Genomic DNA, 19,306 nt, shown 5'->3' on the forward strand with positions numbered 1-19,306 from the left:
GTGAGGAAACTAAGGTATAGAGAAGTTTGGCGGTTTGCGGCTCTAGGCCATGCAGGTAGCTAGTGGTGGAATCAGGATCCCAGAGCGTTTTCCCTCCAATACTGTGCTGTGATTGCTTCTGAGAGCTGATATATGATCTACTATGTGTGTGTTTGTAAACCCATTACTGTATGTTTCATTCTGTAGCTTGGTTTTTTTTCACTCAGTGTATATGTGGATCTATCTCATTCCTTTTAACTGCTGAATGTTGGTAGCATAGATATCTCATAATTTTATTCCATTTAGCACTGCTGATAGACATTCAGCTTGTGGTGATTTCTTCATATGTCACTTAATCTCCCTGTTCCTCTGTTTGGCCACTGCTGTCCATTTTATCACTTAGCTTTTGGCAAGGCACAGTGGAGAAAGAACACAAAAATGGCTGCGTTACTGTTGAGCACTCTGGGCATTTATTTTAATAAGGTTACGCAAGTGCCAGCAATGTCCTGGTTCCCATGTGTGCAGATAAAGGTCTTATCTTGCCAGAAAGTGCTATAATCAAGGAGCTCAGAGAATGGGAAAAAGAATTTACTAAGTGCCTACCATGTGACCAGCGCCATTAGGCATCATGATTAAGAGCCAGATAGTCCTGAGTTCCAATCCCTGTTCTGCTATCTTGTGCAAGTTACTTAACTTCCTTAAGCCCCATGTGCCTCATCTATACACTAGGGATACAATGGGACCCATTTCAGAGGGGGTTTTTGTTGTTATTTGGCAGATCAAATACAAGAACGCATTTTCCGGTTCCTGCTTCAAAGGAAGCAGTCAGCCATCAGTTGTTATTATCAAGATTCTTAATTGTAGGTGATATTATTATTCCATTTTATGGTGGAGGATATTGACCCCTGTGGTTAAATAACTTGCCTAAAGTTACACAGCTAGAAAGTGACCATTAAATCTTCAGTCTGTTTTACTTGAGACGGCATTGAAAATTTAAGTCCTTCAAGGGCAGATTGACTGTATCTATCATTGCGCTTTCCCTAACACTTAGCTAGTGTCTTGCACATAGCTGGCATTCAAATATTTGTTGTTGTTAGACCAAATAAAGGGAACTTTGCTACACAGGGTAGAGATATGCAGATGACTGATACTACCCAATGTTTCCCTACTAAATTCTGTCCATTCCCAGGCTGCTCATTGGCTTTGACCGAGGATGGTGATGTAGATACGGTAAAGTTCTTGGTGCATTTCCCATTTGGTTTGACCCTGCAGTTTCCTCATGATGGACTTAAGATGCTAGACCTTGATCCAGAAGATCCAAAGATCAAGATAAAACTTTTTCCCACTGCAAATTAAAGCCCCTGAAAGTTGATATTCCCTGTGGAGACTCATGTAGATTTTTCTGAGGTGAAATTTAGGGGACCGTATGTTCATACAGTTCTATTCCTTTGACTCACATACCTTATTATCTTAGCCTTCCTTTCTGCTTTGTGGACATTTCAGTGCTTTTGGTTTTTTAAAAATAAGTTTTAATTAGCGTCTTATTTTTAACAACTTCCCCTGAAACTGACGTGTTTTGCTTATATTGTGTATACAGCATGTGATTGTGTGTGTGTGTGTGTCTGCATGTCCCAAATCATGAGCTATTTTCTTTTTCCATCTTTGTATCGTCATTCCCACCTGCTCTTTCCTTCTAGGTGTCTGGACAGGAAGACTTCTCCCATCAGCTTTACCAGAGGAAGCTGCAGGCCCCACTCTGGCCCAGCTCCCTGGGCATCACTGACTGCTGTCAATATTTCTCCTCCTGTCACCCCAAGAGAGCAGGTGAGCCTGCGCCACATTCTTGGTTGGCTATGCCTCTGTGCCCATTTTGGGAGAAAGCTGGTATATTTCAGTGACAAGAGAAAATGTAATTCCCTCAATTCTCTTAGCAAGTTCCTTTGTTTTTCCCGCTGTCCTCCTCGTGACCTCCCAGTGAAATGGACGACTTTAAATCCTATCTGTTGGAAATCAGCTTGTCTTCAGAGCCAGGCTTCCTCTGTGTCCCTATCCTGGAAGCTTCTTGGTATTAAGGCTGCTTCAGCATGTGGCTTCTCTTCCTTTCTCTCACTGTGTGGCTTTTCCTGGTTTGCAGAGAGACTGAAGTATAGCCGAGACTTCCTGCTGCAATTCCGTTTCTGCGACATTGCCTGTCAGCGACCAGTCGGACTGGTTCTTATGGAAGGAGTGACAGATACTAAGCCAGGTAATGGACACTAAGCTTGTTTTCTCAGCCTTCTTTCCTCCTTATCCCTGATATTTGTCAGTTACGTGGTTTCTTAGTCTTTTTGTAGGTATAATTCTTAAGGTCAGCTTCTGGTAATAAGCATGCTTAGAAGGAAGGTCAGTGGAGTTCTGCATCCAGATGCAGGCATAGATGTGCAGCATAGTGAGAACACGGACCAGGAATCAGGAGACTTGAGTTCCAATCATGTCTGAGACCTTGAATGAGCCATGTAACCTTTTTAGGCTTAAGGAGCTAGTGGCCAATGTGTGTACAGCAGATAGGGGAGATGTTCATGACAGGGTTTGAAAGTCGTAAGGTGACAGTGGTCCTGCTTGTGATAAAAAGTTACTTCTACTGAGAACTCCCAGATCGGACATGGCATAGTATGTTTGACATTTTCCCCTTCTTGTCTCTGAAACCATTCCAGAGCAGCAAGGAAATTGGAAAAAAGCAATGCAAACTCCATCTTTGAGAAAACTAGGAGACTTGAATGTATCTGAAAATGTGGATCACAGCGTAGGTAGAATGGCTGCGGGAAGCACCGGAGGCCGTGCAGGTGTGCTGGGGGAAGTATGGAAGGACGTATCTGGGGTCTGTGTAGATCTCAACAAAAGCTGGCGCAGCACATTTCTCCAAAGTGCGGAGTGTACCTTAAGGCACAAAATTAAAATTCCTTGTTTCATCAGCAAGAATAGTATGCACAGGTTGTGATAGGAAGATTCTCTGAACCTGCTTTGGTCTTTTTTTTTTTTTTTTTTTTTTTTTTTTTTTTTTTTTTTTAAAGATTCCATTTATTTATTTGACAGAGAGAGATCACAAGTAGGCAGAGAGGCAGGCAGAGAGGCAGGCAGAGAGGCAGGCAGAGAGGCAGGCTCCCCGCTGAGCAGAGAGCCCGATGCGGGACTCGATCCCAGGACCCTGAGATCATGACCTGAGCCGAAGGCAGCGGCCCAACCCACTGAGCCACCCAGGCGCCCCCCTGCTTTGGTCTTAATAGGCACTGGAGAAAAGCCTGATCAAGGAATCAAGCCCTATTTGCATTAAGCAGTCTGAGTGGCAGGAGGGGTGATGAAATACTTATAGAGCTGCATATCACTTTTGGCTGGGGAGAAGTAAAGATTAAAAGGACTCATATACAACCCTGTGTCATCAGGAATATTCCTGTTACTTGGAATGCATACCCAGTTCTTCCCTCAGAGAAGCTGTGCAAATAGCTGGTACAGAAAAATCTCAATAATTCAAAGCCAGGCTCCTTAAAAGGAACCAGCATGCGAGCTGTGCTAGAATATTGCAAGAAAGAAAGCAGAAGGAACAGGAAAAACAAAAGGCAGATAAAGAATGCTTACCTCAAAGATAAAAATTGTTGTCATGCAGCATATGAAAGATTATGATTATTTTCCCATGAATAAAAAAGTGAAGCAATTGCCTTTATAAAATAAGAGTACAACAATAATTGCCTTTATAAAATAAGTCCAGGCACATTGCAAGACATCGGCAGTTGAAATGGAAGCTGCAGAGCCAGGAAAGAATAAAAAGTTTAAAAGTCACATAAAATGAAGACAAAATTGGTACAGCATAAGAAGGAATTGGAATAGAGACCGCTGAAAACAGACTAAGAGACAGAGGCCATGAAAGAAAAAGCAAAATAAAAAGGACGTAAGAGATAACAGGAATTAGAAATGATAGTAGTGGAAGATCAGGAGACTCTTAACATATGCAAAGTTGGAGTTCACAGAGAAGAAAACCAATATAATGGCACAAAAGAAATGTGTAAAAGTATGATTCAAGGAAAAATTTTCCCAAAGTTAAAAGATTTGAGTCTTCAAATTGAGAGAAAGTACCATGTTTCAGTAGTAAATGACATAGGAGAATCAACAATAAGATATCTTACTGAAGTTACTAGAAGCCAGAGACAAAAGAATCCTTTGGGCACTTGAACCAAAAAGATTGGGCTGCTCTTAAGGGTAAAAATAACCAGGTTGGCTTCAGATTTCTTAACATTATCATCCAACTCTAGAAGACAGGAGAACAAGGCTTCAAGGAAGGAAGGTATGATTCAAGATTTCATACTCAACCAAAAGCTCTTCTTGACCAAACTGTGAGAACAACCTAAAATAACCAAGCCATGACTGTATTAGAAGGCCTGGTGATAAGCAATGAATTTATTTTTTCTTGTAGGAATTTAATTTGAATTGGCATTTTGCACAAAGCAGACATTTCAGTGGCTTTATTATTATTTTTTTTTATTGTGAAGTTAAATCTGTTACGTAGCTCTAGCCATAGTGATAATGGTAATGACCCCCATGCATCAAGCAGCTATCATGCTCCAGGAACTGAGAGAGCTGCTGGTATTAAGTGGGCTCAGGCAGGGAAGCAGTGACTTAGTGCTTTAGAATTACAAAATCCTGAAGTTAAGACAGTAGTAGGACCCCACATTTCATGTTAAGAAGATTACGTTATTAAAAACCAAAATGAAACAGTATTGTACTTGAAACATAAAACAAGCATTTCAATTTAATAACAAAATGAAACTTTTAAAACATATACTGTGATCACTTTGAGAGTAGATCATTATGTAGGGGGAAAATATCCAATTCACTAGCAGTGCAAAATAATTAGCAGTATTTTCAAAATTGAGATTAAATTTGGGTAAACACACTGATCCACCATAAGTGTAGTTACCATCTATCACTGTACAAAATTATTACAATATTACTCTGTTCCCTACACTGCACTTTTCATACCTATGATTTACTTACTTTATAACTGGAATTTTGTACCTCTTAACCTCCTTCACCTATTTTGCCTCTCCTTTACCTCCTCCCCTCTGTCAACCACTGGTTTGTTCTCTGTATTTATGAGTCTGTTTCTATTTTGTTCTTTGTTTTGATTTTTAGATTTCACATGCAAATGAAATTATATGGTATTTGTCTTTCTCTAAGTTATTTCACTTATAATGCCCTCCAGGTCCACCTATGTTGTCACAAATGGCAAGATTTCATTCTTTTTTATGGCTGAGTAATATTCCGTGTGTGTGTGTGTACATAAATTCTATGTTCTTCATCCATTCATCTGTTGATGGACACTAGGGCTGCTTCCATATCTGTGCTAGTGTAAATGAGGCTCCAGTAAACATTGGGGTGCCTGTATCTTTTTGAAATGGTGTTTTTGTTTTCTTTGGGTAATTATCCAGAAGTGGAGTTACTAGGTCATATGGTATTTCTCTTTTTAATTTTTTGAGGACCTTTCATACTGTTTTCCGCAGTTACTGGTTTATATTCCCACCATGAATAGAAAGTCTTAAGTATAATGAGGAGATCATATATGTGATCTCTTATCTAGAAGATGTGTTTCGATGTGTTAACAAATAATATTTCTAGTCTACTACTAGAGTCATGCAACCCACTACTGCACAGTGCACAAGGGTTCCCTTTTCTCCACATTCTTTTCAACACTTGTTCTTGTCTTTTTGATACTAGCCATTCTGACTACATTCTGATACGAAGTGATAGCTCATCGTGGCTTTGATTTGTATTTCCCTGATGAATAGTGATATTGAGCATCTTTTCATGTTTTTGTTGGCCATCTGTATGTCTTCTTTGGAAAAGTATTTATCTCATGAATGTCTTTTAAAGACTCCAAATGTAAAAATGTGCCACCATTTTTAGACCATGAGTAGAAAGACTTAAGTGCAATAAGACCATATGTGATCTTTCTTTCTAGAAGATGTGTTTAGATGTGGTAACTAAATAATATTTCCAGTCTAATACTAGAGTCATGCAGCCCACCAGTGCACATCAGAACTTTCCAACTTGACCGTGACACTGATTTAACAGGCAGCATGTGAGGTGCAAAAGGAGCTGCAGTGCTAGGTCAGGATGGCTGACATTGCACTGCACTGGAGAACGCTGCATTGCCTGGCTTGTGCAATAAAAACATCGTGATTCTCACTCTCCCCGACTCCCTTCGTGGGGAAATATTTCGTAAGAAGGGAATCCAAATTTTAAGTCCCCTTCTTATAAATATTTTCAATTACTAATGATTTCTTCTTTCCAGTATGGTCTTAAAGATCCTGAAAGAGGGTTACTGATTTTCTTTCTCATGACCACTTGCCTGTTTCCATTGAACTCTGGACCTTCGGGTCTTTTAACAAATAACCAACAAACCATGTGCCCAATAAAGTACATTATAGAAAAACCAATGGCTAATAGATGATTTTTGTAACCCACTATTTATTTACAAACTGACCAGATGGCCACAGACAAAAGCTGTCTGATCAGTTTTCTAACCAGGAAAATTCTGAATAGAGCTTCTCCACTGGCCCATGCCAGAATACAGTTTATCCTCTTCCCAAGCACTTGCGGAAGAGCTTTCTTGTTTGACCGCAGCTCTGGTAGAGGCAGCTATGGCCCATGTACTCATCTGGCCTGGTAGGGCACGCGTGTGACTGCTAGAACAAGGCTGTTTGTACACAGTGTGGCTTGGACAGAACCTCGTGTTGAGGGAAACGAGTTTTAGTATCCTGTTGCTCACTGAGATTTTTCTTGTGTATCATAATGTAAAGGACACAACTCAAAATGAAGATATTAGCATTATAAATATTTAAGCTTCCAATAACATTACATCAACAATCATCAAGTGAAAGTGCAGGCTTCACAAGGAACAGTATTCAGAAAATAACTAACAGTAAAGGGTTTTAATTTAATTTAATTTAATTTTTAATTTAATTTAATTTAATTTAGCCCACAACAGATCAAGTAGAAAAAAGATCACTAAGAATATGGAAGACTGCAATAACATGTATATGGTAAATCTGATTGATGCCTATCAAACTCTGAATACTGAAAGTGGAGCAAAGACATCTTTTTAAGTATTCATTGGAAATTCTTAAGAATTAGACCACCAGAAAACCCTCAATAAATCTCAAACAGTAGAAGTCATACAGCCTTTCTTTGATTACACATGCAGTAAAAATAGAAATTAGAAATAAAAAAGAAAACATTATCATCTGGTTATCTAGAAAACGTCAAACAACTTTTGAGTCAAAGGTGAAATTTAAGCTAAAATTGCAGAATGTCTAGAAGATAATAATAATGAAAGTCCCATGTATTTGTGGGATATAGCTAAAACTGTTCAGCAAAAAGTTCATGAAATTATATGGAATATTTAGAATCACAGAATTACATGAATAGATAAGACAAGATAAAAGTAAGTAAATTACACATTCAACTTAAGAAGTTAGAAAAAAAAGAACAAATAAGTTGAAAGAAAACAGAAGATACAAATGGGAATAATTTAGAAAACATAAAAATAATGGAACTAATAAACTCTAGGAGTTTGCTGTTTGGGCAAAAAGACAGCTGTCAATTAGGCCCTTTATCTAACCTATTTTGAAGGGCAGGGAAGGAACAAAGGAACGTATCCAGATGCAGAATAATTAATAGGATTATAAGGGGGTTCTTTTCCCACCTGAGTGAAATTTAGATGGCGTATATTAATTTTAGAAAATGTATTTTAGTAAAGTTGGTTACAGAGGAGAGAGAGAATCTAAGTAGGGAAGAAATACATGAAGTTCTCAGAGATGTAGTCCTACAAAAACGCCAGACTCAGATTGATTGGAGAATGTCATCAAACCTTCAAAGAACTTGTAATTCCATTACTACTTAAATTATTACAGTGCACAGAGGAAGAAAGGAGCTGATTATTTTTATGCAACAAGTATTTTGACCCTGATATCTGACAACAGTTATACAGAAAAAACTATCAACACTAAAATTCTCCACTTACAAATGCTGATGCAAAAAAATTTAAATAGAAGATCTGGAAACAATCTAGCAGCACATTGAAAGAGCAGTATATCATGACCAAATGGAGTATATCAGAAATACAAAGATTGTTTGATATTGGGAATTCTATTCATGTAACTTAACATACTAATATATATGAAATCTATTAAAATATACAAAGTGTATCCTCTAGATGTCCAAGAGACTGTTAAAAAATCAACATCTATTCTAGATTCTTTTTAAAAGACCCCCCTTAAATTAAGGAAAAACTAGATACAGGCATACCTTGTTTTATTGTGGTTCACTTTATTGTGCTTTGCAGACATTATATTTTTTACAAATTGAAGGTTTGGGGCAGGCTTACACTGAGCAAGTCTATTAGCGCAATTTTTCCAACACCGTTTGTTCACTTTGTATCTGTCACATTTTGGTTATTCTCGCAATATTTCAAACTTTTTCATTATTATTATATCTGTTATGGTGATTGGTGATCTTTGATATTATAAGAATTGTTTTGGAGGGTCATGAGCCACACCCATGTAAGATGGCAAACTTAATCATCAAATGTTTCGTGTGTTCTGATGGCTCCACCGATCAGCCATTCCCCTGTCTTTCTCTCGCCCTCTTCTTAGGCCTCCCTGTTCCGTGAGACAAAACAATATTGAAGTTAGGCCAATTAGTAACCCTACAATGGCCTCTAAGTGTTCAAGTGAAAGGAAGAGTCACATCTCTCCCACTAAATCAAAAGCTAGAAATGATTAAGCTTAGTGAGACAGGCAATAGCTAGGCTTCCTGCCCTAAACAGTGAGCCAAGCTGTGAATGCAAAGAAAAAGTTCTTGAAAGAGATGAAAAGTGCTACTCCAGTGATCACATGAATGATAAGAAAGCAAAACAGCCTTACTGCTGATATGGAGAAAGTTTGGTGGTCTAGATGGAAGATCCGTTTAGCCACATTTCCTTAAGCCAAAGCCTAGTCCAGAGCAAGGCCCTAACTCTCTTCAATTCTGGGAAGGCTTAGAGGTGAGGGAAGTGCAGAAGAAAAGCCTGAAGCTTCAGGAGTTGGTTCATACTGTTTAGGGAACGAGGCCATCTCCATAACGTCAAAGTACAAGGTGAAGCAGGAAGTTATCCAGAAGATCCAGTGAAAATAATGAATGACGGTGGCTACACGTAATGGATTTTTAGTGTAGACAGAACAGCCGTCTGTCGAAGGAAGATGCCGTCTGGGACTTTCATAGCTAGAGAGGAGAAGTCAATGCCTGGCTTCAAAGCTTCAAAGGATAGGCTGACTCTCTTGTTAGGGGCTAACACAGACGGTGACTTTAAGTTGAAGCCAGTGCTCATTCACCATTCCAAAAATCCTAGGGCCCTTCAGAATTAGGCTAAATCTATGAGCTGCCTATGCTCTCTCAGTGGGACAGCAAAGCCTGGCTGAGAGAGCACATCTGTTTACAACAGGATATGCTAAATATTTTAAGCCCTCTGTTGAAACCTACTGCCCAGAAAAAAAGATTCCTTTCAAAGTATTATTGTTCATTGACAATGCACCTGGTCACCCAAGACTCTGATGCACATGTTCAAGGAGGTTAACATTGTTTGCATGCCTGTTAACATACTATGCATTGTGAAGCCCATGGACCAAGGAAGGATTTTGACTTTCAAGTTTTATTATTGAAGAAATACATTTTGTAAGGCTATAGCTTCTGCAGATAGTTGTTCCTCTGATGGATCTGGGCACAGTGAATTGAAACCTTCTGGAAAGGATTCCTTACTCCAGATGCATCTAAGAACATTTGTGACTCCTGAGTAGAGGTCGGATGCCAACATTAATTAACAAGAGTTTGGAAGAAGTTGATTCCAGCTGTCAGGGATGACTGCGAGGGGTTCATGACTTCGGTGGAGGATGTAACAGCAGATGTGGGGGAAACAGGAAGATGACCGGAAGCGCCGTGGAGCCTGGGGATGGGACTGAATAGCTGCAATCTCAGGATAAAACTTGAACTTATGAGGAGTTGCTTCTTTTTTCTTTTTTTAAAGATTTTATTTATTTATTAGAGCATGAGTGGGGTGTGGGGGGAGAGGGACAAGCCAACTCCCTGCTGAGTGGGGATTCCCAGGACCCTGAGATCATGACTTGAGCTGAAACCAAGAGTCGGATGCTTAATTGAGCCACCTCGGTGCCCCCAAAGGATTTAGAATATTATATAAACTTAGTTGAAAAGGCAGGGTCCAGGTATGAGAGGATTGATGCCAATGTTGAAAGAAGTTCTCTGGGCAGAATGCTGTCAAACAGCATCACATGCTACAGAGAAACCATTTATTACCACCACCCTCCTTAGTCAGCAGCCATCCATACTGAGGCAAGACCCTCCACCAGCAAAAAGATTACGTTCGGGTGATGGTTAGTATTTTTTAGCAAATATTTTTACATTAAGGTATGTACATTTTTTTTTAGACACAGTGCTACTACACTCCTAGGAGACTACATTATGGTATAAACATAACTTTTGTATGCATTGGGAAAGCCAAAAAATTCAGTTGACTGGCTTTATTGGGATATTTACTTTACCGTCATGGTCTGGAATGGAACCCACCTAATCTTTGAGAATGATCTTGGTCTGTCAGAGTGCATGTTGGCAACAATGTGCCATAGAGGTGAGGGGCAGGAGGAGGGGAGGGAAGCCACTGCATGCCTGCAAATTAAAAAACGAAACCAAACCACAGCACTTACTCAGCTCCACGTATCAGCATCTGGCTTAAAGAAGACACTGCAATAGCATTCCTGTCAAAGTCAGGAATAGGACAAAGATGGCCACTCTTGTTTTTCAGCCATATTCAAAGATGCCAGCCAATAGATAGAGAAACAGAACTGTGGGTGGGAAAACAAAGTAACAACATGGAGGGGAGGGGCTAATTACTTGCTCATGTTGTTAGATAACTGGTAACCCAAGAGAATCAACTAACAGCTATTACAGGCATTGAGATAATTCTGGAAAGTAGCTGGTATAATATGAATATACAGAAAAACAATAAATAGTATTTGTGGATAAAAATAAGAATATACTTGTTAAGAGATAATAATGAAAAAAAAAAGACCCTATTTATAATGCCAACAAAAAAGAAAAAATCAACAGGGAAAATGTAAAGTATATAAAGGAATATTCTGTTTAATCTGAATTATTAAATTACTTGACATGAAATTGTCCATAACGTTTCTTTACCCTTTTTTTTTTAAAAAAAACAGCTTTCCTGTGATGAAACTCATATATCATAAAATCTACCCATTTAAAGTGTGCAAGCCATTGACTTTTATTCTATTCAGAATTGTGTATACATCACCACAATCTAATTGTAGAACATTTTCATCCCTCCCGAAAGGAACCCTGTATCTATTAGCCGTCATTGTCCAGTCAGCCCTCCCCTTGTGAAACATTAATTGAACGCGGCCTTTCAGGTTTCTGGACACTCGGTTCTATTCCATTCACTTTATGTCCATCCTTATGCCAGTACCACAGTGTCTTGTCTTAGCTTTGTATAAGTTTGAAATAGAGAAGTTACATCCTATGACTTGGTGGGGTTTCAAGGTTATTTTGTTTATTCTGAGTCCCTTTCATTTCTATATGAATTTCAGGATCAGCATGTCAGTTTCTGCAAAGAAGCTAGTTAGGGGATTTTGATAGGGATCTAGAAATCTGTAGATCAGTTTGGGAGGTATTGCCATTTTATTTTATTTTTTTAAATATTTTATTTATTTGACAGAGATCACAAGTAGGCAGAGAGGCAGGCAGAGGGAGGGGGGAGAAGCAGGTTCCCTGCTGAGCAGAGAGCCCGATGTGGGGCTCAATCCCAGGACCCTGAGATCATGACCTGAGCCGAAGGCAGAGGCTTAACACACTGAGCCACCCAGGCGCCCCAGTATTGCCATTTTAGTAATATTATCTTATGATCAGTGAACATCAATGTTTTTTCATTTATTTAGATCTTTAATTTCTTTCCATGTTTTGTAGTCTTCAGTGTGTAAGTCTTTTACTTTTGTGAAATTTATTACTATTTTATTCATTTTGATATTGTAAGTGGAAATGTTTTCTTAATTTCATTTTTGGATTTTTACTGCTAGTGTATAGAAATGCAGTTTTTGTATATTGATCTTCTATGTTGCAGTCTTGAGAACTCATTTATTCTAATAGTTTTTTAGTGGATTTCTTAGGGTTTCTGTATAAGAGATCATGTCATCTTGCAAACAGAAACAGCAGTACTTCTTCCCTTCTAATCTGGATGCCTTTTATTTCTTTTTCTTCCGTGTTTGCCCTGGCTAGGCCTCTCTAAAGTTGAGTGGTGAGAGTGGACATCCTTGTTTTGTTCCTGATCTTAGGGGTAGAGCTTTTAAGTGTGTTGTGAATTAACTGGGATGTGAGCCCTGGGGTTTTTGTGGATTCTCTTCATGAGGTTGGAGAAGTTTTCTTCTTCTTTTTTACAAAGATTTTATTTATTCATTTGATAGAGAGAGACAGTGAGAGAGGGAACACAAGCAGGAGGAGTGGGAGAGGGAGAAGCAGACTTCCTGCTGAGCAAGGAGCCTGATGGTAGGGCTCAATCCAGGACCCTGGGATCTTGACCTGAGCCAAAGGCAGATGTCTAATGACTGAGCCACCCAGGCTCCCCAAGAAGTTCTGTGTTTAGTTTTTAATGTTGCTTTTCCCCCCATAAAGCAGTGTTGAATTTTGCCAAATGGTTTTTCTGTGTGTGTTCAGATGATCATGTGGTTTTTATCTGTCAGTAATCTATTAATATACTATATTGCATTAATTGATTTTTCAGATGCTAAACCAGCCTTACATTCCTAGGATAAATTGTACATGGTTATAGTATATAATCATTTTTTATTTTGCTGGATTTGGTTTGCTGATATATTGTTTTGGTGTTCTGAGACTTAATTTTCAACATGGGGAAGGGGGGTGTCTATACTCGATTCAATTCTGACACCATCTACCCAGAAATAGCACAGGTGAAATAAAGGCTCAGTCCTGTAAGACTTCCCCCACTTCCCAACTTCAGACACCAATCACAAGCCCATCCTGTGCTTCCAGCAACCTCCTGCTTGGACTTTAGATACCAGTCAGAAGTCCAGGTTGTTAACCGTACTTTCTGACCAACCAGCTGTTATAAATCAGAGGTTCCCATGACTCTCTCCTTCCTTGGGTTTAATTAAGTTGCTGTAATGGCTCACAAAACTGAGAGAAACATTTTACTCACTAGATTACCTGTTTATTATAAAAGGATAAAACTCAGGAACAAGCCAGATGGAAGAGATGCACAGGACAAAGTATTTGGGAAGTTTCCACGCTCTTTGTAGGCCCCATTCTCCCCAAATCTCCATGTAGTCACCAGCCCAGAAGCTCTCTGAAGGCTTTGCTACACAGGCAGGGTTGATTAAATCATTGACTATTGGTGAGTCAAGCTCCAGCCCACTTCCTTCCCAGGAAGTTTAGGGAATTGGAACAGAAATTTCCAACCCTGTAATAACAGGTTGTTTCTTCTGGTAACGAGCCCTCATCTTTAGGTGATTTCCAAAAGTCACCTCATAATATAACAAAAGACACCTTTATCACTCTGATCTCTTGAGAAATTCTAAGGATTTGGGGAGCTATGAGTCAGGAGCTGTGGACAAGACCAAATATATATTTCTTATAAATTATAATGTCATAGTCATTGAGGAATTTTGCATGGATATTCACAGGGGATATTCTATAGTTTTCTTTGTGATGTTTTTGTCTAATTTTGATTAGCTAAGTAACACCTCACAGCATGAGTTAATTTTTAGAAGTGTTTATGAAGTATCTGTATTACTTCTTCTTTAAATGTTTGGCAGAATTAACCAGTAAAGCCATCTAGTCCTGGGCTTTTCTCTGTGGGAACTTTTTAAATTATTAATTCAATTTCTTTACTTGCTTATAGGCTATTCAGATTGTCTATTTTTTCTTGAATCAGTTTACATAGTTTGTGTCTTTTTATTTTTATTTTGTTTTTTACTTATTTGACAGAGAGATCACAAGTAGCCAGAGAGGCTGGCAAAGGGCGGGGGGAAGCAGGCTCCCTGATGAGCAGAGAGCCCTGTGTGGGGCTCGATCCCAGGACCCTGGGATCATGACCTGAGCCGAAGGCAGAGGCTTTAACCCACTGAGCCACCCAGGCGCCCCTGTATCTTTTTAGAAATTTGTTCATTTCATCTAAGTTATCAAATTTGTTGGTATATAGTTGTTTATATTATTCTCATAATTTAAAAATTTCTGTAGGGTTGGTAGTGGTGGCCCTTCTTCCATTCTTAGTAACTTAGTAACTTGGGTCTTTTTTTTTTTTTTTGGTCAGTCTAGCAAGGGTTTGTCAGTTTTGTTGATCCTTTTTACCCTGTTGTCTTAGTTGGTTTGGGCTATTATAACAAAATATCACAACCTAGATGGCTTATAAACAACAGAAATTTATTTCTCACAGTTCTGGAGCTGGAAGTCTAAGATCAGGGTGCCAGAATGGTCCAGTTCTGGTGAGGGCCCTCTTCTGAGTTGTTGAGTGCTAACTTCTCGTGTCCTCATGTGGCAGAAAGAGGGTGAGGGAGCTCTCTGGGATCCAAGCCTCTTGTAAGGGCATTAATCCAATACACAAAGGCTCCACCCTCATGACCTAATTACCTCCCAAAGGCCCACCTCCCAAATACCATTTCACTGGGGGGTGGGATTTCAATGTACTTTGGGGAGACACAAACATTCAGTCCGTAACACTTATTAATGTCAGTGGGATCTGTAATAATACCCCCTCTTTCTTTCCTGATACTGGAGCTATGTATCTTTTTTCTTCGTGTGTGTGTGTGTGTGTGTGTGTGTGTACTTATTTTTGTGTATTTAAGAATGTATACATACATATTACATAGTGTGCATACATATGTATGTATATTTTACACATACATATATACATACACAGCAGATGGTATGTGATAGAAAATCTCCGAAGGAATATACCAGGGATTTGGTAACATTGGTTGCTTCTGGAGAGGGAAATTGAGTGGCAGGAGTCCCAGAATGGGAGGGAGACTTTTCACTGGTATTTTTCTCTACATTTTGAATTTTGTACCATGTGACTCTATTACCTAAAGAGTAAATTTATTTCTAAAGAGTAAATTTAAATAAATTATTTAAAAACGTGCTGGGCCAAGGAAGAAATGTCTGTGGTCAAGGTCTCTGTCTGCCTTCCTAAAGTGTTGATCCATTGTTTTCTTTGTCCCATCACTTCTTCTCTTCCCCTTTCCTCTTTTGGAGCAATCCGGTCAAGGATCTGAGAGGGATCCCAGGGTCCAAGGTTCTGACCCTGCTTCACAATCTGGGAATAATAAAATCTCTTCTCTCTGGTCTTCTACAGAGCGACCTGCTGGCTGGGCCCCGTCTGTCCTTGAGGAAGACACTTTGGAGCCTGAGCCTGTCTTCCCCAGGTGATCTTCCTTCCGGTTCCCTGCAGCCTGCTTTCCAGCCCCCATCTGGGTGAACGAGAGAGATTCTCATTGGCCTTCCTCAGGCTGATTTGGGGGGCAATTTTGCTGAGGTCTCTCTTCTCCTAATACGTGCTAAGTTTTTGGAAGGGCTGGTGTGCCGAGGGCAGAGGTGACCCACCTAGGTTCTTGCGGATGAAGAACCCATGCACATTTCCTCAGGGGGTAAGGCTTCACAGAAGAACTTGCTGACCCCTGGACAGGGTACATTAGGTATACTTCACCAGGTAATGAGAGGAGAGAGGGGTGGGGGTGGGGTGAGGAAGGTCAGGGGACTGTATAATTGTGTCTGTTTCTAGGCTGATTTTAGCTAAGACCATCTGCCTCTTATTAGCATGGGAAGGAATTTGCTGAGATAGAGTTAGTTGGGATTGACCCTTAAAAAACTGTAAAACCCATAGGGAAGTGACTTTGAGAAAAGATCAATAGTGTTTGTTGACTGACCTCTTCCCCTTCATCCCTGCAGGGCTGTAGGCACCATCCAGCACTGCCTTCACCTGACCTCAGTATATACTCATTTCCTGCCCCAGCATGGCCGCCCAGAGGTCACCACAATGCCGTTGGGTCTTGGAACGACAGTGGATTACATCTTCTTCTCAGCTGAGTCCTGCGAGAATGGGAACAGAACTGGTAAGCCTGGTGGATCCTGGGTTCATAGAAGCCACCTCAGAAGTCCCTGGGAACAGCTGATGGTGAAGGTCAGGCATTTGGTCACATGGCTTGGGCTGCTGGGACCAGACTCCCAAAAGAGCAGATTTCGTATCTACCTGGCGCTAGTCATCCTCATCATAATTCCCTTATTAGGCCACTTGCCTCCCTTCTCTTTATATCTTCGCAGCATTAGAGAGAGGTGGGCAGAACCAGCCTTATCTCTATTTACAAGGTAAAAATAGAGCACCGGGAGGTTAGTGGACTTTGAATGTGGCAGCCATTTGGTGAGGGACTTGGTTAGGTTAGAGACCCTGTTTCTTGTTTCTTCACCCTCTACCAGCAGTCACAGTGTGGCAGCCTACTGGCCTCATGGCTGTTTTGTTTAAAGCATGTCTTTTAAAATGTTTGAATTGATTCCCTATGTTTAAAAAATCAGATTTTATGTAGAAAATCTGGATTTCCAGCTTTTCTTGGAAAGTCCAAACTTTTCAGAGATGCTGGGCCTGGGCACCCATTCTTCGGTTGCCACAGTCTCGCTGAACCCACCCTGCTTCATTCAGTGATACATCCCAGAGTATCTGAGAAAGGGAGACCTCAGCCAGAGGAAGCTGGGAGAGGTAAGGGGGGGCGGGGTAGACAAGAGGATGCAGCCTCCATAAAGCATAGCTCCTACAGGCCCCAGTCACCCCATGCAGTGGCCGCGGCTGCTTTCTCACTCTCACTGGCTTCTGCTTTGTGCCCCAGATCGCAGGCTATATCAAGATGGGACTCTCAAGCTTCTGGGCCGTCTCTCCCTCCTCTCTGAAGAGATTCTCTGGGCTGCCAACGGCTTACCCAACCCCTTCTGCTCTTCAGACCACCTCTGCCTGCTGGCCAGCTTTGGGATGGAAGTCACCGCCCCATGATGGGGTTCCCAGGGGAAGAGAGCTTCTCTTCCAGAAGAGCTCACTGGATCAGAGACTGTGGAAATAACCCCATGCTTCTGGAAACTTAGATCCAAGAAACTTACATCCCATCCCCTCCCCTCCTTTCCCCTATTTCCCTTTTCCCGTGGTTAGATTTTCTCCAGGCCTGTCCACGTTCTCTGCCTGTGGTCCCTGCCCTGCCCCAACCTCTTCCTAATCCTGTGCCACATACTCAGTGGCCCTGGGAGAGGCAGAAGGGGGGGCTCCCCTTTCATTCCATGTATCCAGTGCTCCCCCTTAATTTTTAATTACCAGGGTTGCGGGAGCTATTGATCTCATTGGTTATTTGCTTTCAGGCCGTTTCTTGATGGTATCTTCTAACCCAGTCTTCTTTCTGCTTTCATGACCTCTGGGCCCAGCCCTCTTGCCAGGCACACACATGTGAGGTGTGTAGCATGCATGTGTCCTCTCAGGGTGGGACTGCTCTGTACGGCCATGCCTGCCTCCGACCAGCCCACTTTCCTCACTGGGGCTGTCGGCCTCTTCACAGGTCGAGAGCATGACCTGGTAGCTGTGTGTTGCCAGGCAGCAGCAGGGGCATGGGCCCTTCTCCCCTTTTATCCTCTGTGTCTCATGAGGAGTTCATCATCCCACCCAGGCCATACTCCTCATCTGGCCTCGGGGAATGAACGGGCCTCATAGCCTGTAACAGCAGCTTCAGGGATGCACTACCTGCCCCAGCAGCCTCTGAGCCTCCGACCCAGAGCTCCCACAGCCCTGGCACGCTTTCTCGAGGGCTCTTCCCTTTTTCCAGGCCGCTGTGAGAGATGTGCAAGTGTGAAGCCCTGTGTGGGGTCAGTGGACTGAAATAAGAGTTTGAGGTTTAAAAGGACAAGAAAGAACCTTCAGGAAACTCTTGTCTTACTGTACTCTGCCCCTCGCAGAACTGGGGGGCTGGGAGGCCTGGTGGGGGTAAGAGCAGGCAGGCTGTGCAGCCACACTTCAGCTGGGACCCAAGACCTCAGGGACTTGTTCTCCTTTCTCTGCACTCCTCAGAAGCTGTTTACTGTTCCTTTCCTCCCACCACTTTTTACCTCGCTGCTTCCCCTATTCCTGTCCATTTTCTCCTAAAACAGCCTGATGCGTGGCTCAGGCCAGACGCTCTCTATAGACGGTGGCCTTGGGTAAAACCTGTCCAAGCATTCGAGGTGGCAGTGCTGGGTTAGTTCTGGCCAGCAAGGCCTCAGCTGCTCATTGCCAGTGCTTTTCCTCCTAGCAGGGCCACCCTGGCCTATTCGGGGCGCCCTTTGCCCACATGTATCACCTGCATGCCTTAATCTTTCATAGCTGGGGTGTGGCCTGGGTCTTCCTGGGCCAGCAGCTCCTCACACCTCCCCCAACTCAGAGTAGCTGCTGGTCCTTGCAGATTAGCCTTGCTGCTGCCCCGCTTGGCCTCCGGGATGGGACTGAAGGGAATGGCAGAGAGGCTGGAATTAGGGACAGTTAGCCAGAGGTTCTCTCCCCTTTTTTTAAAAGCCAAAGACCCAGCCTGAATTCTGCTGCTGTGTTCATGGTTATAAGCTTTCCATGCCCAGGTACTGGGGAATTTATATGTGCGTGTATATTTTTGAACATTGTATCCTGGGTACTGGGCATGTGCCTGTCTGAGCCCCAGGCCCACCTGTCCACACCCCACCCATCGTTCATCGTGTTCGTCTCTCCCTGGGCACCTCCTGAGATGGTCTCAAGTCGGTGCCCTATTGGTTTTCAGGACTGTGGCCCATCACTGTTCTCTTCTGCCAGGAAATGCAGTTTAAGACAGCTCAAGATGGCAGAGGGCAGGAGTTTTATAGGTGATCTTTTTCTTGTTTTCTTATTTGTTTCTGTTTTGGAAATGAAATGGGGGTTTTAAGTGGTCATTTAAGCTCTCTTTTCCGGAATAAAGGTTTACCATTTCCCCCCTATTGTTGATCATTTTGTTAGGATCCTGAAGGGCATGGGGGAGAGAAGGCCTGGAGAGTGAGGTGGGCGAGAGGAAGAGACCGATCCTGGGCGGAACTGTCAGGTCCTAAAGGTTGGCCCGAGAAAGGTGTAATCGCCCTGTGATAATTGGCACCTATCCCTGCTGCTCGAGACCTGCGAGGAACAGGGTCTGAAGAAGCCTCCTTCCTTGCCTTTTGTTGG

At 41.8% G+C, this 19,306-nt stretch overlaps 1 protein-coding gene across 1 annotated transcript in view; it reads left to right on the top strand.

The window, feature by feature from the left end:
• ANGEL1 (angel homolog 1) overlaps positions 1-19,079 on the top strand; it is a 25,921-nt gene extending 6,842 nt beyond the window's left edge. The window contains exons 6-10 of the mRNA XM_080809506.1: positions 1,677-1,803; positions 2,114-2,224; positions 15,440-15,509; positions 16,033-16,196; positions 16,962-19,079. Of these exons, the coding sequence (XP_080665632.1) occupies positions 1,677-1,803; positions 2,114-2,224; positions 15,440-15,509; positions 16,033-16,196; positions 16,962-17,122 (633 nt within the window). The 3' untranslated portion in view covers positions 17,123-19,079. The remainder of the gene's footprint in view (positions 1-1,676; positions 1,804-2,113; positions 2,225-15,439; positions 15,510-16,032; positions 16,197-16,961) is intronic.
• Positions 19,080-19,306: the final 227 nt, after the last annotated feature.

This window comes from Martes martes, assembly GCF_963455335.1.
Source record: "Martes martes genome assembly, chromosome: 7".
Lineage (NCBI taxonomy): Eukaryota > Metazoa > Chordata > Mammalia > Carnivora > Mustelidae > Martes > Martes martes.